The 23,489-nt window shown below is 41.0% G+C and overlaps 1 protein-coding gene across 2 annotated transcripts in view; it reads right to left on the bottom strand.

The window, feature by feature from the left end:
- Positions 1-330: 330 nt before the first annotated feature.
- Positions 331-23,489, bottom strand: part of CTR9 (CTR9 homolog, Paf1/RNA polymerase II complex component) — a 28,054-nt gene continuing 4,895 nt past the window's right edge. The window contains exons 4-25 of one of the 2 annotated variants that reach the window (XM_008069289.2): positions 23,153-23,270; positions 22,152-22,241; positions 19,966-20,114; positions 15,891-15,998; positions 14,315-14,422; positions 13,975-14,211; positions 13,657-13,746; positions 13,421-13,549; positions 13,128-13,311; positions 11,908-11,996; positions 10,621-10,806; positions 10,450-10,537; positions 10,124-10,272; positions 8,049-8,165; positions 7,744-7,889; positions 6,428-6,499; positions 5,506-5,641; positions 5,211-5,354; positions 4,401-4,558; positions 3,283-3,379; positions 2,954-3,066; positions 331-1,388 (exon numbers count right to left, since the gene is read on the bottom strand). In XM_008069289.2, coding sequence (XP_008067480.1) covers positions 968-1,388; positions 2,954-3,066; positions 3,283-3,379; positions 4,401-4,558; positions 5,211-5,354; positions 5,506-5,641; positions 6,428-6,499; positions 7,744-7,889; positions 8,049-8,165; positions 10,124-10,272; positions 10,450-10,537; positions 10,621-10,806; positions 11,908-11,996; positions 13,128-13,311; positions 13,421-13,549; positions 13,657-13,746; positions 13,975-14,211; positions 14,315-14,422; positions 15,891-15,998; positions 19,966-20,114; positions 22,152-22,241; positions 23,153-23,270 — 3,129 coding nt within the window. In that variant the 3' untranslated portion in view covers positions 331-967. The remainder of the gene's footprint in view (positions 1,389-2,953; positions 3,067-3,282; positions 3,380-4,400; positions 4,559-5,210; positions 5,355-5,505; positions 5,642-6,427; positions 6,500-7,743; positions 7,890-8,048; positions 8,166-10,123; positions 10,273-10,449; positions 10,538-10,620; positions 10,807-11,907; positions 11,997-13,127; positions 13,312-13,420; positions 13,550-13,656; positions 13,747-13,974; positions 14,212-14,314; positions 14,423-15,890; positions 15,999-19,965; positions 20,115-22,151; positions 22,242-23,152; positions 23,271-23,489) is intronic. The other variant, XM_021718191.1, reaches the window with a different exon arrangement.

The raw sequence follows: 23,489 nt of genomic DNA, 5'->3' as shown, positions 1-23,489 counted from the left end.
ACAAAAAAATAAAAAATAAGCTGGATGTGCTGTGAACCCATAGTTCCCGTTACTAAGGAGGCTGAGGTGGAAGGACTGCCTGAGCTGAGACCCCAATTAAAAAAAAAATTTACTCTTGTTAATTACTAAATTTCTGAAAACAAAAATTCATACACATGCCTTAGTTTTCTAGCATCTTTAAAAAACAACTCCACAAATCCGCAAAGAATTACAAGTCTTGAGGAAACAACCTTCAGCCTAATTCAGGTTTTTCCAAATATTTGCATAATGTATTCATTCTACATTTTCATGTGCAAATGTATCAAGCCAAAAATGACTCAGAGTTACCCATAAAAGTTGGTAAAAGAATTTTATTACGTGGCTTAGGTAGGTTTTTGTATTCTACTGACAGAAAAGCATCTTTCCATACCTTATTCAACCTAGCAAATTATATATTTGGATTGTATCTACATGACTGCAGTATTATACTGTTGAAAATCTTCCTTTCATGTGTACTTTGGTGCAATTAAACAGTAGATACCTCTCCCTCCAGAAACTAAAAATATTCTCAATCTAACCTCAGAAATGGAACAAAGACATGAATACCCAGTGTGTGTACCACTTGGTAAAAGATTGCAATAAAAATCCAAACAGTATGCTGTAACATACAAAGAAGATGAGACACCTGCCACAGTTTCAGCAGACCCCTTGTAGGAATGGTTTAGCATCTGGGTTTATTTTTACTGCAGTTTTCACATATGATAGGTAGAATTGTACCACAATGAAGAATAGTCTCATTTGTACGAGACTCAAATATTGGACTCTAGTACAGGAAATGTCGCTTGGAGCTTAGTAATATACAAACTGATAGAAAAAAATTGCCTTAAGAAAAATTTCACAATTGACCACACATCTGAAACATTTTCATGACAGTTTTCACATATTAAAAAGTTTCCTCCGGAGATGAAGCTTCTTTGTGAAACAGAGCCTAGTCACTGTCGTCTGACCCGTGCTCGGAGCCTCGGTCAGAGGCCTCGTTGTTGGACCCTTCTGGCTCCGACTCATTGCCAGAGCCCCGGCCGGAGCCCTCATTGTCGGATCCCCTCTCCGACTCGCGGTCTGACTCCGCGCTGGGAGAAGCCGGGCGCGAGTCGTTCTCGGACCCTCCCGAGCGGCTCCTCCCGGACTGCACGGACTCATTGTCGGACTGCTCCGAGCCTGAGGGTCTCCTCTTTCTGGCAGGCTGGTCGCTGTCTGAATCCTCCTCCGAGTGCTGTCTTCGGGGCCTTCGGGGACTGTCCGCCTCGCTGCCAGACTTGTTCTGGTTCTCATCGGAGTCGCTCTCCGATGAGACCGGCTTCGTCCGCGGCTCATCCTCGTCGGAGTCGCTGTTGCTGTTCCTGGGATGTCTGCCAAAGACAAGCGCTGGTCAGAGGGAGGATTCTGGCTAATGGGCCTGGACCAGCCGAGCACATGCTTTTAAACAAGGGCGTCTGGTGTACTATTGCTTCTTTTTAACCAAAGGTTCATTTCACATGTGTTCCATTTCGTGACCTGGATGGTGACCCAGGTATGCATTCTGTGCTATTTGTTTTGTGTCCTGTTCTGTGCGATATATTTCACATTAATAATAAGAACAAAGTTTAACTGATGCAAGTGGCCCAAATAAACTTGGCATTGATCTCAAGTACAGGTTTGGCAGCGGCTCAGCCTCTCACACTGAACCTTTCTGCCTACGCATCTCACAGTGCTCATTCCTTGAAAACATATTTCATCACACAGACTATGCATGCCTCTCACCAGCAGACCAGAGCAGCACTGTGCAGGCAAGAGCAAAAACATGGCATTGGGGAAAAACAATCCCAGTTTGTGTTAGTGTCTTCAGAGCAAAAGGGAACTGCACATCTTTCCAGATGGTTCTCTACAGACCTCTACCCTACAAGGCCAGTCCCCCACGGAATCCTTAGCCTCTTTGACACACTAACCTCTGCCTCTAACCAAATAGGACTCCTGATTTTTCCTAAAATTCAACTCAAACACCCTTTCTTTCTTTTCTTTTTTTTTTAAAGCCAACTCTTACAACACCCACCATCACCCAAACTCAGATCAGGCCTAGTGCCTGGAGCACAAGAAGTGTACAACTTAAGTGATGATGCTTCCCACTACCACGTGGTTTGGTTTATCCACTATTCTCTACTGCACTAAAGCAACACTTCCTTGGGAAATTTATGGGTCTGTGCCTTTGTCTGTATCCCAAGCACTTATACCATCTCACAGAATGGATGTTTGTTGAATGAATGAATGAGACAATGGCTCTAGAGGAACACGGCGTAGCACAGTATTAAGAGACCTAGTGTAAGAATCAAATGGGGACAACTTGAGCTGGAAGGCCAAGTTTAGGACAAATGAAATCAAGTGCTGCTTTCCCAATGGGCCATGAACTACAGGAGAGTCCTGCATAGGCAGTCTAGGATAAGCCCTTCATGGAGCAGGCAGAGTTGGCTTACCACTGCCAACAAGGAAGGAAACATTCAAGAAACTCCTATCTCCACATGACCAGAATGAGTCATGATACTCCTTGTCAGTCAGTAGTAGGGCAGCAAAACGATACATTTAGGAGAATGTCATCTAGGACATTTCAGCTAGTATCCATAAAGAAATGAGATTTCAAAATAAGTTTTCTCAGGAGAAACATGTAGTAGGACAAAATGACAGGGCTAGAACAAGATGTCTGCTAAGGTTTCTTCTAGCTATGTGACTTTAAGAAGCTGGAAACAGGACACTTTGGCACAGGGACGACTCCTAGGTATCTTTCTGTTTCCTCTAATCTTCAAGAGTCTGTTTCCCCCTTGTTTAAAAAAAAAAAAAAAAAAAGAAAGAAAAGTCTGCTTTTCCTAGTACTGATAGGCTGACTAACGGTCACTTTTGATTTACCCATATCATTAGAAGAATTTACCAAGAAAAAAATTCCTACCCTTCATCAGCAATTTTAAGTTTATCCTCATCAGAAGAATCATCGCTTGATGATATAATGGCTTTGGATTTTATTTTTCCCTTCATTGAAGGAGGCAGGCGCTCTGGCTTGGGCTAAAGAAAGTCAAACATAATAGATTAGTCAAGGCTCTTACAGTAGGATACCTTGTTAAATTGGGTTTGCATCATACTGATACAATCAAACAGCCACCAATAAATTTTAAAAACAAGCATTAGTGCTTGAGAAAGCTGCAGGGAAAGAATGTATTCTTGTGTACTGCAATCTTTTATGTCTTTCGTGGACAGAAAAACACAGTACCAGAAACTTACAGCCTTTTTCTTCTCTGTTTTTGGCAGACGGCGCTTCTTCTGTTTGGGGCCATTTTCTGTTTCATCATCATCAGAGCCTTCTTCTCCCTTTAGAGGTCTTAAACAGTGAACACCAAGAGAGAGTTTGTCAAGAGTTACTCATGCCTATAAAGTCCAAGACCACTTTGCCATTAAATTATTATTCATTCTGAATACCCTTCCACATGGGTGCTGTCCTCACTCACACTGTACACACCTCAAGGGCAGAGGTCATAACTGACTTTTGCTGTACAGGGCACAGAAGTCCACAAAAACCACGTATTTATGCACTGTCTGCTGACTCACTTAGTCACAGCTGAGCTCCTCATTAATCTTCATTTGAATCTTGCACTGGTGGACTGATAAAGGTGAGAAAAGACCCACACTCCAGACCTCAACACTTTTCTCCTCCTCCTCCTTCCTTCCCAGGCCCGCTGCTAATATCCTCATCACAGCTCAAGTCCCAGGTCTGTGTTTGGATGAGTCCATCAGGTTCCTTCCTAAGTAGAGCCAGCCAAGGATGTTAGAGGGCAGGCCTGGGTAAGATGGCTGAATGGAGGCTCCTGGACAGGGAAGCACCATGAGAGAGGAACGGACAGTTTAGGGGCATCTCCGTGTGCAAGATGGGCGGGGCACCCCGGACTTAACAGCAGATGGCACTGGGTGGCTTAAAAGGAACTGCCAATCAATCTTATGCATTGAGCAAAACCATGAAGTGGGCATTACAGTTACCATTTTACAGAGGGGAAACTGAGGTTCAGTGACTTTTTCAAGATTGCACATGCACAGGTAGTCTAGATCTTCTCACTCTAAATTGCATACATTTTCCAGTAAATATAACTTTAGAGGCACAGGAAAGGCAATTATGACTAACTTCAATTCTCAAAAGGAGAGCTGAGGAATTGTGTGGAAATTCCAAGCACTCAAGGGAGTCTGTAATGGGGTCTATCTTAGGATTAAAGAAAGAAGTAAGCAGTGGCTTCACTGTGTGGAAAGATCAAGTGATTAACTAACAGGTGTTCACCAGCTCTAGATTCAGAGGTGAAAGGCCTTCTGCCACTTTTGTAAAGTCATTTAAAACACATTAAGCATGACACTACCTCCTCCTCTTTTTCTTCTTTCTCTCGCCACCCTCCTCCTCTTCGCCTTCTTGTTCGCTGCCACTGCCCTTTCTTCTCTTCTTCTTCTTGGATATAGGGAGGTCATCATCGGTATCATCATTGACAAATTCATCAAACTCTCCTCCTTTCTTAGAACGCTAAAATCCAAACAAGACTACAGTTATTTCCTGGCTGGTGGAGTGGACTAGAACACTAAGGTATAGAAAGAGGCTATATTCTATCAGTGATCTGACAAATACAGGATCTTTTACTAAGTCACACAGAAGAAGTACTTGGCTGGGCCTATATTTTGAAGACTTCTAATTGAGATGAATGTTGCACTGGCTAAAACTTTGCAAAAATCATCAACTACTTAAAGAGGTCACAACAAGGTAACACAAACTTAACTAACCTGGGGATGCATTTTATTTTTACTTTATACTTTTCTCCTTAAAGCCATCATGAGAAGCATGGAATGCATTTCTTTTGTTTTTCTTTTTGAGTTGGAGTCTCACTCTGTCGCCCAGACTGGAGTGCAGCGGCCGCTCCCGGCCACCGCAGCCTCGACCTGCTGGGCTCCAGCGATTCTTTCAACTCAGGCTTCCGAGTAGCCGGAACTACGGCGCGCTACTACGCCCGGCTAGTTTGATGGATACAATTTAAATCATTCTGTGTTGAAAGACTGTCTCTTAGCAAAGGAGGAAGTCAAAACTAATAACTAAGTGCAGAGTGTTTTAGCCAGTTATCTTCATTTCTAAAAGCCAAAGACCGGGGCTGACGCCACGAACGCCGGCGGGAATCGCATCTCACCCGGCCACCACCGCCTCTCTTCTTCTCTTTCGCTGCTTCGGTCTCACCAGTAAACATAAGGATATTTTTGGTCTTCTCCACATACTGGGCCCGCTGTTCCAAAAGTTTCTTTTGCTCTTCCTTTTCTCTAAGACGTTTTTCTTCCTGTGAGGAAAAAATGTAGGAAAAAACCCCATCAAAAGGTTCTTATGATGAAAAATCCACGGCTCCCATCCTCAGCAGAGGACGTGCTGACACACCAGGTGCATGCACACAATTCTTTAATCCTCGTGGAGCTGGGACAGGCGGTGGCTACCTGCTCTTTAAGGAGTTTCTGCCTTAGCAGTTCTTTTTCCTGCTCTTGTTTGGCCCGCAACTCTCGTTCCTCTTCATCTTGCTTGCGTGCCCGGGCCACGTGGTACTGGGCCTGGCTCAGTAAGTCAGAGCATTGCCTAGAACATTCCAGAGTTAGAAAAACATGAAGGCAGCTAGTATACTTTGCTCAAAAACTCAGCTTCTCTTGTTTTCCTTGAAATCTCTGAAGCAAGACCATTAGCTGATATCTATGTAAAGACTTAACTAGCAAAATTAACTGTTTATCAAAAATCAATACTGTCAACTATGTTAAGTCTCTAAACTATAAACGTCTTCTCAAAGCACAGCTAGAAAGGTTTCTAACATTATCTTCCGTATGGCTCGAGTCAGTAGCTGACATTAGTGAAATAGGAAAGCATTTTTTGGCCAGTGTGGTGGCTCATGCCTGTAATCTCAGCACTTTGGGAAGGCAAAGTGGGAGGACTGCTTGAGCCCAGAAACTTGAGATCAACCAGAGCAACACAGTGAGACCCTGTCTCTATAAAAAATAAAAAGCCAGGTGTGGTGGCGTGCAGTCCCAGCTACTTGGGAGGCTAAGGCAGAAGAATCACCTAAGCCTAGGGGTCAAGGCTACGGTGAGCTGTGATTGTGCCACTGTGCTCCAGACTGGGTGACACAGTAAGACCCCAACTTAAAAAAAAAAGTATTTCCCCTCCCAATAACCTAAGTACTTGTACCAAATCAACTTTGCCGAATTTCTGGAAAAGGAAAAATTCTTGGTACATGTTAGAGAGCCTGGAGAGGATTGTGAAACACTGAGCCCTGGAAAGCCAGGAATTTCTGTTCACTACTGTGTCACTCTCTCAGTCCACATCAATATCATTGCCTCACCCAACGTCACCTTCCCTAAATAGCAATATTACCTGGCTTCTGTCGCAGCAAGGGCCAAGTCGAATCGCATTTTATCTCCTACTTTACTCAAGTAACTGAAGTATCTAAAAGGAATGAGGAAATAAAAGACTTTACTAGAAATAAAAAGAGTCTAATGAAATAAGGCCCTTTAGATTTTTTTTTACCTGTTCTACAAAGTCTGAGAAAAGATTTACATATTGGTTAATGTACATGAATGTATTTAATGTATAAAGGGCTACCATCTCAATAGGAAAATTATACATGCAACTCACTTTTAACGATTCTCATCAATAAGCCACTCAGTATGTTTAATAAAAGATAAGTTCACCGAGATAGTCAGTTATATTTTAATATTGTCAGAAAATTCACAAATAACTAAAAATCAATTCAAGCAATGAATATTTACTGTACACTACATTTACTAAATATGTCAGCATGGAAGCTAAGGGCTCTGGCCATAAAAGCACTTACAATTTATCAGATAAGGCAATACGAGTTAAATAATAATTTTTTTTTTTTTGAGTTGGAGTCTCACTCTGTCGCCCAGACTGGAGTGCAGTGGCCGCTCCCGGCCACCGCAGCCTCGACCTGCTGGGCTCCGGCGATCCTTCCGCCTCAGCCTTCCGAGTAGCCGGAATTACAGGTGTGCGCTACCACACCCGGCTGATTTTTTGATTTATTGTAGAGATGAGGTCTTGTCAAGTTGCCCATGTGGGTCTCGAACCCACGGGCTCAGGCAATCCACTCATCTCAGCCTCCCAAAGCGCTGGGATTACAGGCTGAGCCACTGAGCCCAGCTAAATAAGAATTTAAATAAGGTTGGACAAAACCTGGAGGGATGTCATGTTGCAGTTTCACTACACAATGAATTACCAAATAAACACTACAAGGTTAAAAAAAATTTTGAGCTGAGCTGAGTAAATCTATTAAGCAGTATCTAAAAGGTAAGACCTTAAGTCTAGCTCAATGAAAGTCAAAATCCCATAAAAAGACACACTGGTGTAAAAAGTAAAAGCAACATAAGAGGAGTCTAAAAACTTCACATGCGTAAAATGCTGAGTCATATTATTGTCAAATTAATGAAAAGGCTATGGCAAGCTGGCAAAGCTGGCCAGCCACGTCTAGGGACGACAGGAGTAAAATCTGGCAGGATCCTGGCTACAGTGTGGCGCCACCTGCTGGCAGCAGTTGTCTGCTTTAGTTTACCTCCCTGGAATGGTTCTAGTAAGTTAACTACCTTTTGAGGGAAGTGATTTTCAGCTCCTTTTGGGACAAATGGCTTTAAAGAAATAAAGCATTTCAAAGCCTGTTTCGATAAAATCTTTACCTGTGCGCAAGCTCCAGTTCTTTCACAGCATTAAGTACTTCCTTCAGATTACTTTTTTCATCTTTCAGGACAGAGGTAGCTAATCTTTGCAGGACCAAGGCCACATTAAACATAAGAACAGTATCACTGGGCGCCACATGTCTAGCCTGTAAATAAAAAACATAGCAGATATTTTGTATGGTCACATAACATGAAAAGGGTTTTAGTCAATAGAATGTTAGTAGCTATGTAAATATGCATTAAAATTATTTAAAAATACAGTGCAGCATAGAAATGGATAAGGGTAATAGTGAGTCTCCTTTTACCTTCAGCAGTGTCTGTTTGCATTCCTGTAACTTGCCACACTTGAAGAGGGCCCGGGCTAAATACAGCACAACTTCAGTGTTCTGGTGCTTATAGAATTTTCTGAGGCAGTTTTCATACTACCAAAAAAAAAAAAAAAAAAAGTTAAACACAACATGGTATGGATAACATTTTCATTTTGTAGCAAAATTGCATGCAATTTTAAAGCTCGTGAGAAGGTGTTTCACCCTTTGAATGGTTAATTTAAGAGAGTAATTTGAGAAATTATTTTTTATATTCATCAGGATACATTTTTCACAACATAAAAATCTGATCATTAGAAAGATTAGATGTTTGGACTAGTTTGTTTTTTCCCCCATTTGAAATTTGAGACAAGACTGAAAAAATGTATAAGTGGATTGGAAAGTCATTTTCCTATCTTTAGCCATACCATCTAGAACCAGCTAATTGACCACCTATTAGAAGTCATATGCCTGGCTCCTTTGGGTTATACTGTCTAGCACCTTTCCTAAGAATTGGTGGAAGCCGGCCAGGTGCAGTGGTTTATGCCTGTAATCCTAGCACTCTGGGAGGCTGAGGTGGAAGGATTGCTTGAGTCCAGGAGTTCCAGACCAACCTGGGCAACATAGCCAGACCTCATCGCTACAAAAAAAAAAAAAAAATTGGGCCAGGCTTGGTGGCTCAACCTGTAATCCCAGCACTTTGGGAGGCCAAGGCAAGTGGATTGCCTGAGCCTGTGGGTTTGAGACCTGCCCGGGCAATTTAGCGAGACCTCGTCTCTGCAATAAATCAAAAAATTAGCCAGGTATGGTATCATGCGCCCGTAGTTCTGGCTACTTGGAAGGCTGAGGCAGAAGGATCACCGGAGTCCAGCAGGTCGATGCAGGGGTGTCTATGAGCATGCCACTGCACTCCAGCATGGGCAACAGAATGGGACTCCAACTCAAAAAAAAAAAAAATTAGCCAGGCATGGTGGTGCATGCCTGTAGTCCTAGCTACTTGGGGGCTGAGGCAGAAGGATCGCCTGAGCCCAGGAGGCTACACTGAGCTGTGAGTGTGCCACTGCACTTTAGCCTGAGTCACAGAGTGAGGCACAGACTCAAAAAGAAAAAAAAAGAAAGAAAAAATTTGGTGAGCATGGAAAGTCTTACAGTTCTGGTTGTTAACTTTTGGGTAAAACCAATTTTTTATGTGACCATAGCACTTTTTGACCAAGAATACATCTTGGATATTTTTCACAGAAAATGGTTCGACAGCTTTTCCCTGAATATCCCTAGCAATTAACTCAAATTTATAAAAGGCTATATTATCGTTCTGCAGATCAGGAAGGGAAATTTCAAAAAACACAACCTCTGAGGCTACCGTATGCAATCAGGGTTCTGTGAGTTCCCGTGACCAGTGTCTTTTCAATAATCAGAATCCTTTTAATAACCCACTTTTAAAAAAAAGGTAAACCACCTCCCAGAGCCTGAACTGCTCTTTTCCTCTACATTTTGTAAGAAGCTTGTTCTTTCTGACCATAATATATCCCACAGAGCCCAAGAGTCTTTTTACTCTGTAATGTGTTATAGATGCTGAGTATGATTTTTATTTCAAGTTGAAGTGCTCAACAAATATGATAAGCATAATACGATTCTACAGTCATGAAACCTTATCTATCCCCATGGAGATTTTCCTTTTTAAAAACAAGTCATTTAACCTTTCTGAAATTGAATGAACAAGTGAATATGAAATTCTACTATTTACTGGGTATTTTCTAACACATAAGGCGTTTTATTAGTGCCAAGTATTTTTCATACTGGATCTTCACAAAATTCTGAGGTTAAGGTACAATCGTTTCCATTTTGTAGGTAGGGAAACTGGCTTAGAGAGGATGTCCTCTGCCCAAGGCATGCAATTAGTGGTGGACCAGGACTCACATCTGTCTGGACAACGAAGCTTTCATATTCTATAGTTATAAAACTCTGAATAGACACTGCATGAAGAGATAGCATGCAGCTCCACAACAGGGCCAGAATGGTTAACATCTGCTCAACAATGAACGTGATATAGATATCTTGAAAGACAAAGACATTACCATCTGCACAGCGCTGATATATTGCTTTTGCTCCACATAAATGTGTGCTAAGTTCAGCCACACATCGCTGATGTCTGCTGTTGCTTCTCTCACTTGGGCAAATACATCACGAGCTTCACGAAAATATCCTTTGTGAGCCAAAACAGCTCCTAAGGTTATAAAAAGGTTCACATTTAAGAAATTTCTGATTGGAACCAGAAAAAAACTAAAACCCTATTTGAAAGCAACTACACTTATTACATTTGTAGAAAAATTCTGAGTTACTAACATTCCTCTGAAAGCATCCATTTCACAAATTGTTATGGATACTCAAGTTTTATAATCACCTATGCCATTAGCAGCATACAGATTCTTTGCATCATTTCTGAGTACTTGTTTATAGATGGCCAGAGCACGATCTTGATGACGCTTTTCCTATAAAAAGAAACAAGCATGATTTTAAAAATTCAAACAAGAACGGGGAGTATCAGTTTTGCTTCAGAAGACCCAAGGAGCACCTTTTCCCGGTCTCGGGTGGGCTGATGCAAAGTCTGGAGCCACACGTTGCCGAGGGCTAGCATAGAATAAGTGTCACTCTGTGTGGATGGCTGCTTTAATATCCTCTCAAATTTTTTCTGGCCTGGACCCCATTCTTGTTTTGCCAAATGAAGATTACCAATCAAAGACCAAGCATCTGGATGATCCTGAAACACACACATATAAAGGAAAATCTGTAATTTAGGCTGAGAGAGACCAATCATCTTTCCATAGTAGCTGACGACTGAAGAGGTTCACAAGCTATATTACAACAGTGGTTTTCCAACTGAGGGTTGAGACCCATTAGTGAGCTATAAAATCAATTTAGTGTGTAGTAATCAGCATAACAGATGCAATAGAATAGAACAAAGTAAAAATATCAGTGTACTGCCCACTAGGAAGAGAAAATAATGACGTGAGCAACTTTCATTTCGGTTGTCTGTATACACATGTTATATGTGTACAAGGCTATGATGTGACATCTCTTTCTTACTAGCTACAATCAAAAGGTTTTGTTTTGTTTTGTTTTTTGGAGACTCACTCCGTCGCCCAGACTGGAGTGCAGTCGCATGCTCATGGCCACCGCAGTCTCGACCTGCTGGGCTCAAGTGATCCTTCTGCCTCAGTCTTCCAAGTAGCTGGAACTACAGGTGTGCACTACCACACCCAGCTAATTTTTCTTGATTTACTGTAGAGATGAGGTCTCATCAAGTTACCCAGGCTTAGGCTGGTCTCGAACCCCTAAGATCAGGCAATCCTTTCACCTCGACCTCCCAAAATACTAGGATACAGGCTTGAGCAACCACATCTGAACTACAATCAAAAAGTTCAGATGACCTCTATGGTTCCATTCAAAATCCTAAGATACTATGATTCTATAAACTATTCTCATATGGTACTAACTAAATCATGAATGAAGTAAGCAAGAGAGGGTAAAAGACACATAAGTCTGGTCATATTTGTCAAAGTGGAGGTGAAGGGATGAAATGGGGAAAGGGAAGGAAGAAGAAAGAAGGAGAAAAATAGGAAAGGTTTGAATAAAAAAATATGGTCCCCATTTATTACATGATTAATAATGCAGCCTACTATATTCTTTAGTATTTTAACAAGGAGAAGGGGAAAAAAAAAACAAGCCAAAAACAAATGACAAAACCAGAAATATGCCAAGGTTACTAGAAACAGAATAGCCATTCAAAGGAAAAACTGATTGATGGGGAAAGAAAAGTAAAAATAATTATTTCTCAAACCTAAGAGTTAATATCACCAACCTGATTGATCTGAAGAGCTTCCTTAAACCAATCTGAAGCCTCATAAAAGTTTCCTTTATCTCTAGCCATGGCTCCTAGGCGCAAATAGCCTGAAAACATACATTTACAAGTTTTTGGCTTCAAAATATTAGCTACAAAAAATTATTCTTTTACTTCTTTATTTTTTTGAGTGTGGGTCTCACTCTGTCACCCAGGCTGGAATGCAGTGGCACGATCATGGTTCACCACAGCCTCAACCTGCTGGGCTCAGGAGATCTTTCCACCTCACCCCCACAAGGTAGCTGGGACTATAAGCACACACCACCACACCCTGCTAACTTTTCTATTTTCTGTAGAGATAAGGTCTTGCTATGTTGCCCAGGCTGATCTTAAAACTCCTAGGCTTAAGCCATTCTCCCAGCTTTGCCTCCCAAAGTGCTGGGATTATAGGCATGAGATACAGCACTCAGCCTACCTTTTTCTTTTTTTATTTTATTTTTTTTGAATAAGAGTCTCACTCTGTTGTGCAGGCTGGGATGCAGTGGCAGGATCACGGCCACTGTAGCCTCAACCTGTTGTGCTCAGGCTATCCTTCTGTCTCAGTCTTCCAAATAGCTGGAACCACAAGCACATGCCCAGCTAATTTTTTGAATTATTGCAGAGATGAGGTCTTGCCAAGTTGCCCAGGCTGGTCTCAAACCTGTGGGTTCAAGCAATCCTCTCACCTCGGCCTCCCAAAGTACTGGGATAATAGGCATGAGTCACTGTGCCTAGCCCCTTTTTCTTTCTTTTTTTTTTTTTTCTCGAGTTGGAGTCTCACTCTGTCACCCAGACTGGAGTGCAGTGGTCGCTCCCGGCCACCGCAGCCTCGACCTGCTGGGCTCTGGCGATCCTTCCGCCTCAGCCCTCCAAGTAGCCGGAATTACAGGCATGCGCTACCACGCCCGGCTGATTTTTTGATTTATTGTAGAGATGAGGTCTTGCTGCCCAGGCGGGTCTCGAACCCTCAGGCTCAGGCAATCCACTCACCTCAGCCTCCCAAAGGCACGGGATTACAGGCTGAGCCACCAAGCCCAGCTTTTCTTTTTAAGGGTACAAATTTGCTTTAAAGAAAAGGGAACATCAAAACTTTCTAAATTTTTTATTATTGGTTCTAAGAAAGATTTTTTTTCAGGATCAATTTTTGCTGCTCTAGCGGGAATTAAGGAATTTTATTACACAAAAAAGTTTAAAATTCTTACAGTCAACATAATTAGGATGTTCTCGTAAGATGTTTTTATACAGTTTTTCTGCTTCATGGAATTCACACATCGCCTCATACAGCCTGGCTAAATTGTATGATGTTGTTACTGAAATGGCATTATAATAATGTTCATCATGCTCAGCTTCTGCCTTTGCACGGTCCAATGATGCTAAAAAATATTTCTAGGAGAAAGAAAAATTACAGTTACAGGACCTAGTTGATACATCTAAAAAAAGGTGTGCATTCCAACTAGATCAAGTATAAAAGAAGGGAATATTTCTGTTTTCTTACTTTTGCCTCTCCTAGGTTTCCAAGTCGAAAGTGGAGGGCACCCACATTATTCAGAATCTCTGGGGGGACATCGGCCTGCACTTTCTCCTGAAGGATTCGTGTTGCTGTTCCATAGGCTGAAAGGGCACCCTGCATTTTCATGGCCAACAGAATAAGGTATGAGTGAAAATGAAAGAGAAACACGACTCCAGGCTTACAAAAACCACATTATGTAGGACATAAAAGTCCTAAAATACCTGTATATCAGTCTGTTCTAAGATTTGTGCCAATTCAATCCAAGCTTCAACATCATCAGGATACTGCTCTGTGACTTTCTTCAAATGGCCCTGGGATGAAAGAGATCATTAAGCTAAAGCATTTCGCCCATGAGCTGTCCAAGTAAAAAAGGGTGGCTGTTTCAACCAGTTTAGAAAGTCAACTCTTTGTTATCTAGCTGGAACAAGCTCGGCTAACGAAACTGCTTCCATCGTAGCTGTACTAGCAATAACACGATGTCAGGAAAGGGAGGCTTGGGAGAACTAACAGAAAGCAGGTGAGTCTCTAAGAAGATGTACCTTGGCAATATCTCGTTTTTCTTGGTCTTCTGAGGCAGCGTAGAGAGAGCCGAGAATTTTCATAGTTTCATAATTATTAGGATAAGCTTTCAAAACTTTCTCGAAGCACTGGGATGCGTTTTCTTTGTCACCTCGATAAATATACATCTGTCCCAGACCAAAAAATGGGAGCACAAAAGAGGACGAGGCAAACTGTGTGGCCTGGTAGTAGTACTGAAAAGCTTGGTCATAATCTTCCTAAAAAACAAAAATCACGCAAGACCAACATGTACAAGGTATTAGAAAGACTTAACATACTATAAATAAAAGGATGAGCTGCTTCGAGAAGTTATACAATTACCTGAACATGGAATGATCTAGCCAGCTGATAGCAGCTTTCTGCTTGCATAGCCTCCACCTCTGTGTTATGGAACGCGTGGAGAGCCAGATGCTGGACTTTACTGTAATCCTGAATGAAGATCAGAAAATCAATGGAGTAAACCCATAAGACTAGCTTGTATAGCTGTCTTATCTTATTATTATCATTTTTGAGACAGGGCTACATTCTGTCACCCAGGCTGGTGTATGGTGGTGCAATCATGGCTCACAGCAGCCTCAGACTCCTAAGCTCAAGTGATCCTCCTGCCTCAGCCTCCCGAGTAGCTGGGACTACAGATACACACCACCATGACTAGCTAATTTTTCTATTTGTTGGTAGAGATGGGTCTCGCTTTGTTGCCCAGGCTGGTATGAACACCTGGCCTCAAGGGATACTCCCACTTTGGCCTCTCAAAGCGTTGGGATTGTAGGCATGAGCCACCATGCCTGGCCTGTAGCTGTTTTATCTTAAACTAACACTTCGTTTACCTAGAAGACATATTTCCCCCTTTGTAATATAACAGTTAGAGCCCAATCTAGAATTCACAATGAAAGAGGGTGCCTCTGCAGTCAGAGAGAGAGTAAAGCACTGTGGGTGACAGCTGTGTGACTTTAGACTGTTAATACATCCACAACATACTCATGCACAAAACAGGAATAGCATAGGATCGTTGTGAAGATTATATAAGTAAATGAATGGAAGGCACTTTTCAACAGTGTTTATCATTAAGTAAGCATTGAATGCATATTAATAATAACAATAACAATATTGTAGCCATTATTACTATTAAGGATTGATATACTTTTGTGAACTTTTGTTTAAATTGCTATTTAACTAGTTTAAAGTTCTTAGTACAATTTGGTGCCCGTTTTGATATAGCAGATTGATTTTCATGCTTATTGCATAAAAACTGTCAGTGAAATCTTAGATTTAGTGTTTTAGGAAATCTAAAACACCACTTCTACAGAATTAGAACTTAAAAAATACACCACAGTTCATATGCTAAAATAAATAAAAATGTCCATGACTTCTTGTCGCCTACACAAGTCTGTTCAATTCTTACATTACAAAGATGCCCCACTACCTGGATCCGATGCATCGCTTCCCATGAGCTATGCTCTTACTAAGCCTCGCTGCTAAGATGATTTCATAGATGTGTGCCTTTCCCTTTCAACTGCCCAGAGACCTCCTCCTAAACACCTAGTTCAAGAGCTTTGCCACCTCGGGGAAAACCCTTCTTCACCACTTAACCACTTCCTCATTTCTCTCTCATTACTGGGTAGAGACCTTTATTTTTATAGATACATTTGCTTACATGTCTGTTTTCTCCATGAAGCTGAACTCCTAGAGTGCGGAACCCATGTCTTACTCACCTCTATCCCTATTGCAGTATTGATTATGGCATACAGGGTCAATACATATTAAGGGAACGAATGGAAGAACAAATGTACCCACCCCCAGGTAACTAGTACAAACTATAATTTGGAGGGGAAAAAAGGTATCATCTGTAATGCAGAAAAACAAAAATCTGAATTTAAAAATAAATGACTTTTCCTACCTTTTTGAAGAAAAAGTGATTTGCCAAATGATTCAATACCATAGGGTTGCTAGGATCAATAGTATAGGCTCTGGAAAGAAGCTGGACACCATTTTTTATGGAATCAGCCTAAAAGAAAACATCACAACAAGATGGAGTTAAAACGTTACTTAGCAATTTTCCAAAGTTTTCTTTAAGGTTACAAAAAATAAGGTTATATGACCCTAAGTTCAGACACCAAAATATAGCTCGTTTGCGCTGATCTTCATCATGATGAACTATTTCACATAGTACATTACCGAATTGTCAGAATTGAGTTTTCTTAATAAATTAGAAACACCCCCACTGTAAAGAACTTCCTGTCCTCTACATACAATATTAGATGCAAAAAATAAATATACTTGATATCACATTCTTAAGTAATTTACTGCTGAACTCTAGGGCAAATAAAGTATACTCCAAAAAACTCTATTTTTCCTTTTCTTTCTTTCTTTTTTTTTTTTTTTGAGGTGGTCTCTCACTCTGTTGCCCAGGCTGGAGTGCAGTGGCACAATCACAGCTCACTGCAGACTCGACCTCCTGGGCTCAAGTGATTCTTCTGCCTCAGATTCCCAAGTAGCTGAGACTACAGGCATGCACCACCACATCTAGTGAATTTTTCTATTTCTGATTCTCTGGCAGATGGCGAAGGGACAGGTCAGACTGTGAGCGTCTCTGCCAAAGCGAGTGTCCATAAAGACTCTCTGCGTGAGTGGGCATGTGCCAGCGGGTAAGTGAAAGTCCGTCCGAGGGGAGACTTGAGTTCATGCACTGGGGTTCTCCTCTCAGAGGTCACAGCAACTCCCCAGCAACCTGAGATTAGAGCCCCGAGTGCACAAGAGCGTCTGCTGCTCTTGGGACTCTCCTGATAATTTTTCTATTTTTTGGAGAGATGTGTCTCATTAAGTTGTCCAGGCTGGTCTCAAACTCCAGGGTTCAAGCAATCCTCCGACCTCAGTCTCTCAAAGTGCTGGGATTACAGGCATGAGCTATCACACCTGACCTGAATTGCACACTTCAAGTGGGTGATTAGCATGCTATGTTGAGAGGTAGCCAGTAGCTTGTATCATTTCATTGTGACAGGAATTAGAAGTCTCTTAGAATTTTTAAAAATCTATATTGCATTTGTAATTAATCCCCTCTCCTTTTTCTTGATTTCAATAGCTTTAGGGGGTACAAATGGCTTTTGGTTACATGGCTACACTGTACAGTGTTTGAAGTCTGAGCTTTAAGTGTACCCACCATGCCCACCTGTGCACATTGTACCCAATAGGTGATTTTTCCTCCTCCACCTATTTCCCCCAACTTCTGAGTCTCCAATGTTCATTGTACCATTCTCTACGCCTTTTCAGGTCTTCAATTTAGCTCCCACTTATAAATGAAAACATGTGGTATTTGGTTTTCTGTTCCTGTGTTAATTCATAGGCTGGTGTTCGCCAATTCCATCCAAGTTGCTGCAAAAGACATGATTTCATTCTTTTTGACGGCTTAATAGTGTATATATACCACATTTTCATTGTCCACTGATCAGTTGATGGGAATTTATGCTGATTCCACATGTTTGCAACTGTGAATTGTGCTGTGATAAATATGAAAGTAGAGGTGTCTTTTTAATGTAACGACCTCTGTTCCTTTGGGTAGACACCTTGCAGTGGGATTGCTGGATTGAATGGTAGATCTACTTTTAGTTATTTGGGAAATATCCATACCAATTTCCACAGAGGTTGTACTAATTTACGTTTCTACCAACAGTATATAAGCATTCCCTTTTCACTGCATCTGTGCCAGCATCTATTGTCTTTTGATTTTTTTTACAGTGGCCCTTCTGACTGGTGTAAGGTAGTATCTCAGTGTGGTTTTAATTTGCATTTCTCTGATAAGGAGTGATTTGAGCATTTTTTCGTTTGTTAACCATTTGTATAGCTTCTTTTCAGAGATGTCTGTTTATGTCATTTGCCCACTCTTCAATTTTTGCTTGCTTTTTCTTGCTGATTTAAGTTCTTTGCAGATTCCGGATATTAGTCCTTTGTCAAATGTATAGTTCGCACATATCTTCTCCCATTCTGTAGGTTGTCTATTTGCTCTGTTGATTATTTCTTTTGCTGTACAGAAGCTTTTTATTTCAAGTCCTACTTATTTATTTTTGCTTTTGTTGCATTTGCTTTTGAGGTTTTAGCCACAAATTCTTTGTCTAGGCCAATGTTCAGAAGAGCTTCTCCCAGGTTTTCTTCTGGGATGCTTATGGTTTCAGGTCTCAGCTGGGTGTGGTGGCTCACACCTGCAATCCCAGCACCTTGAGAGGTAGAGACAAGAGTACTGTCTGAGCCCAGGGGTTCAAGACCAGCCTGGGCAACTTGGTGAGACCTCATCTCTACAACAAATGAAAAAATTAGTTGGGCGTGGTTGCGTGTGCTTGTAGTCCCAGCTACTTAGAAGGCTGAAGTGAAAGTATCACCTGACCCCAGTAGGTTGAGGTTGTAATAGCTGTGATTATACCACTGGACTCCAGTCTGGGAGACAGAGTGAGGCTCCAACTCAAAACAAACAAACAAACAAACAAACAAACAAACAAACAAAAAAAGTTCAGGAGTCTTTAGGATTCTCTAAGTATAAGATCATATTGTCAGCATACAGAGATAGTTGATTTCTTCTTTTCTTGTTTGGATACCTTTTATTTCTTTCTCTTGCCTGACTGCTTTGGCTAAGACTTCCAGCACTATGTTGAACAGGAGAGGTAAAGTGGGTATCCTTGCCTTGTTCCAGTTCTGGGGGAATGCATTCAATATCTATACTGCATTTATAATTAAGTCTCCTCTTTAGTCCTTAATATATATTTTGTTTGTGCCACATTTTTACTATTTTCTTGTTTAGTTCTTGTTAGAGATTTAGCTATTTTATTAGTTCCCACCTCCACTTCCCCTACACAGAGGGACCTTTGGTTTTATTGATTCCAGCAGTCTTCTTGGTATAGCAGGCACCTGTGGATTACCCAACAGCCATGTTTTCCCCTCTTGCCCTGCTAATGGAATCAATTTTGTAACCTGTGAATATTTTTTGACTTCAGAATGGAATACCCTTCCCCTTTCCTCCTGCCCCAGCCAATGAATCATGATTGTTCTGCACAAGTTCAGATCATCTTTTCCCCTTTGCTAAAGATTGGCTCAAGGAAATGGTTCTCAACTGGGTATGATATTATTTTTGGCTATTGCAACTGGGGAGATGCTACTATCATTTCATGGGTAGAGGCCAGAGATGCTGCTAAACATCCTACAGCAGAGGAGACACTTCCCCATGACAAAGAATTATCCAACCCAAAATGTCAATCGTGCTGAGGCTGAGAAATCTGGGTAACCCTGTTTTAGACCATATATAAGGAAAAACACAATGGGGAACTTCCTTCTCAATATAAAATCAAGGTTCTCTAAGAGAATGCTTTTTATCTTTTCTTCTTCCTCCCTCCTTATAAGACTGATGTCTTAATGTGATGCCTGGAGATGTAGCAGCCATCTTGTAACTGTGAGTAACTGACAGGATGAAGAAAGACATACATTAAGTGAGAACACAATGATACAAGATCCTAGGTTTAATGACACTGAAGTGACAAATCTGAAACCTTAGACATCTGGTTTGGTAAACAATAACAACAATGATATTTAAGACACTGGAGTGTGCTTTTTGTTACTTGCAACTGAAAGCATTCTAAACTGACATACAGGTCTACAATCTGCTATCTGAGAATCCGAAATCCAAAAAAGCTCTAAAAACAAATGTTTTCGTAGTCTTGGAGCAAACTTATAGGTAACAACACTTTATCTGAATTATGAGGTTATCCTATTGTGAATAGTCACTCATTTTGCTACAGAAATAGAAGTTTGCTTTTGGGGAGTTGCCCCAATAACTGGGGTGTTACATATTTTGCAGTACAGGTGCCATATTACTTTTCTATAATCTGATATCTTAATTTCTAATACATATCTGACACCAAGACTTTTAGATAAGAGGCTGTGGGCCTAACAAATCAACTAGGAACTAGATAACTTTTTCACCTACAAGTTACCTCTTTATTGTTGAGTTCTAGAACAGCCAGTCCAACCAATGCTCCCACACATTTGGAATTGAGTTCCAAGGCTCTGCTGAATGCCAGGCGAGCTTTCTCTAGTTTGTTAAGCTTCACAAAGCAATGGCCCATTCCCAAACGAACTTCCGCTAAAACAAAGCAAAACAAAAATTAAAATCAATTCATTCAATCTGTCAGATTAGGACAATAAAAAAAAAGTCAATCATTTTTCTCTATACAAACCCAGGCATTTTTTAAGGGTTTAATTCAATTACAAAAATGCCAACATTCTCCATTTATGAGGTATAAAATCCCCCAAATTAACCTCGTGTAACTACACTGCAAAGTCTTTTGGCTTACCGCAAACTTGTCTCACCGGAGGCTGGATATATCATGCTCCAGCCTCTCTCCTATCAGGGACACCCCTCTCACCATAGAACAGAACACCTAGCATGCTAGCTTTTTTTTTTTTGTCTTCTAACACCCCAGCTATACCATTCCTTCAACTTCTCATTTTTGAAGAGCAATTATTAAATGGAGAACAAAAGTTCCATTAAGACCTTAAGTATTGTGGCTGATTACATGCACGTACTGTCACTGCCTTCAGAGCTACGCTTACACATGCTACCTCACTTCAAGGCCATGCCAAAATACAAACCAATATTCAGGGTCAACATCTCTGCTGATCATCAGAACCCCTCTCATCTATTTGAAGATACTGCTCCAGCCACCCTCCCCTGTTTTTCTGGTATCAAAATTTTTCTTCTCTCCTGAATCTTCTCATCCTTCCATTTTAGATACATCCTCCCATCTTATAAACATCTTCTCTTGATTCCCTTTCCAGTTGCCAACCATTCCTGTTTTTCCCTTGATAGAAAAATTCCTTGAACAATCTAGCTACACTTGCTGCCTCTAATTCCTGCCCTTCCATTTTTCTCTTGCATCCACTCCTGTGAAGCGCTCACACCACCATTCCAGTGAAACTGCTTGTATAAAGGTCACAAATGATTTGTATGCTGCTAAATCTGATGATCAATTCCCTGTCCCTATGTTACTTGGCCCAACAACAAATCTGACATTTCAGTCACCTTGCTCTGGAAACATGTTCCATTTGGCTTCCAGGACACTGTACTGACCCTATTTTCCTCCTGCACCTTCGGCTGCTACCTTCTCAGGCTCCATTGCTGATTCTTCCATGTTTTCCTAACCTCTAAATAGCAGAGTGACCTAGAGCTCCAGGCTCAGATTTCTTTTCTACCTACACTCACTCACCTGGTGACCTCGCACAGTTTCTTGAACCCGTGGGTTCAGGCAATCCTCTTACCTCGGCCTCCCAAAGTGCTGGGATTACAGGCTTGAGGCACTGTGCCTGGCCCCAAATGATCCTTTTAAATGCAAGTCAGATCATGATACTCCTGTCCAAAGCCCTCTAATGGTTTCCTGACTATAAGAGTAAAAACAGAAGTCATTATAATAATTCATGTTGCCCTAACGATCAGTCCCTGGTTATATCTTTGACCCTATCTCTTACTCCGTTTCTGCTCACTCTTTCTCTCCATGCCAGATACACTGGCCTCCTCAGTCTTCCTCTAGCTTGTCAGGCACACTCTTTCCTCAGACCTTTGTACCTTCTATGATCTCTCTTTCTGGAAATGATCTTCTCCCATGTATCTGTATGGCTGTTAGTTTTTTAGTCTTCACTCAAATGTTACCATCTCTGATGAGCTTCTCTGGTCATCCTTTCTAAGCAACTCCCAATGCTTCTCACACCCCTTTTCGGCTTTGTTCTCCTCCTTAGCCCTTACTGATAGCCTACATAGCATATATTTTACTCATTTATCTTCCCCACTAGAAAGTGAATTCAATGAAGGCAGTGATTTTTGTCTCTTTAGCTCACTGCTACATTCCCAGGGTTTTGAACAGTGCCTGGCACATAGTTGGTACTCCATAAAAATTTGCTAAATGAATGATGTTTTGGAAAGAAAAATGGCATATGACAAAAAGATTATAATACGATCTATTATCCAGCTTTTGAATCAAACATAACACTAAAAATAAATCTCAATTCTGTCATTTTAATAATTCAACTATACCTTTTTACAACTAACTTCATAAGCAACTGCCCTCCTTAATGTTTTATGTTGAGTCATACATAGCTTAGATCTAAAATAAAGGTTTTCTTTTACCTGGACATCCTGGGTTAGTACGCAACGCTTTCTTATAGTAAGCAAGAGCTCCTCTGTAATCCTTCTTGTTGAAAGAAATGCAAGCTTTACCTGCAATGATTTTTAAAATAAATGTACTGTCTGATTAAAGAATATAAGTCTACTATGCTTTACATTAACTTATCTGTGTTAAAATACATCTCTCAGTAATACTTGAAAATAGTGAACATAATTTCATATTAAAATTTGTTTTCCATGAAGACATTTTATGTCTATAAACAGAACATCCTGTTTTTATGTTAGATATTATAAAGTAATAATTGAAATAGTTTGAATTTATCCAAGTAGAGATTGTTTACTGACTCTTTGAAAGTAAATAATAAATTATTCTTAACTGGTATAAATTTTATTTCTGCAATTTCAACAATAATGTGTTGTAGATAGTTTTTTGTTTTTGTTTTCCCTTTATCTACTTTTTTTTTTTTGAGTTGGAGTCTCACTCTGTCACCCTGACTGGAGTGCAGTGATCGCTCCTGGCCACTGCAGCCTCGACCTGCTGGGCGCTGGCGATCCTTCTGACTCAGCCTTCCAAGTAGCTGGAACTACAGGCGCGCGCTACCACGCCCGGCTAATTTTTGACTTGTAGAGATGAGATCTCGCCAAGTTGCCCAGGCGGGTCTCAAACCCGTGGGCTCAGGCAATCCACTCACCTCGGCCTCCCAAAGTGCTGGATTACAGGCTGAGCCACCAAGCCTGGTACTTTTTTTTTTTAAGACACAGGAACTTGCTATGCTGCCCCGACTGGTCCTGCACTCCTGGCCTCAAGTGATCCTCCCATCCCAGCCTCCTGAGTAGCTGGAATTACAGGTGCCCACCACCATGCCTAGCTGGTAGTTTCATTTTTAACAAGATAAAGCTCTACTACTATGCTGTCCAGCTGAGTTATTAAGAAGTTATTGCAAAGATATTCTAGGCATATGCTGAAAAAATGCTTCTTAAGAAGTTTGCCACAGATTGCTTACCAAGAAGGGCTGGGATATTATTTGGAGATTGGTTGAGTACAAAATGAAATTGTGCATCAGCTTGATCCATTTTGTCGCCTTCAAGTAAGCAGAAGCAGGCTCTTCCCAACAAATGGTTCTGTTAAAGTAATGTATCATCTTAGACTTTACCCCTGATATACCATGAATGTGTAACACTAAAATGAAGGCCATACAGGAAGGAGGTAGAGTAAGATGAAAATTCCTCTATCAACTGTAATGTGCTTAAATGACCAATAAGCAATATTAATTACAAAATGAGAAATTATCATGAAATGTAAGTCTTCTGTGCCAGTAACAATGACAAAAAGATAAGTTC

Source organism: Carlito syrichta, unplaced genomic scaffold (genome assembly GCF_000164805.1).
Source record: "Carlito syrichta isolate Samal-C Ts95f unplaced genomic scaffold, Tarsius_syrichta-2.0.1 Scaffold311906, whole genome shotgun sequence".
In the NCBI taxonomy this organism is placed as follows: Eukaryota; Metazoa; Chordata; class Mammalia; order Primates; family Tarsiidae; genus Carlito; species Carlito syrichta.
Note: the sequence above shows the minus strand (reverse complement) of the source record. Positions and strands in the feature narration are given on the sequence as shown.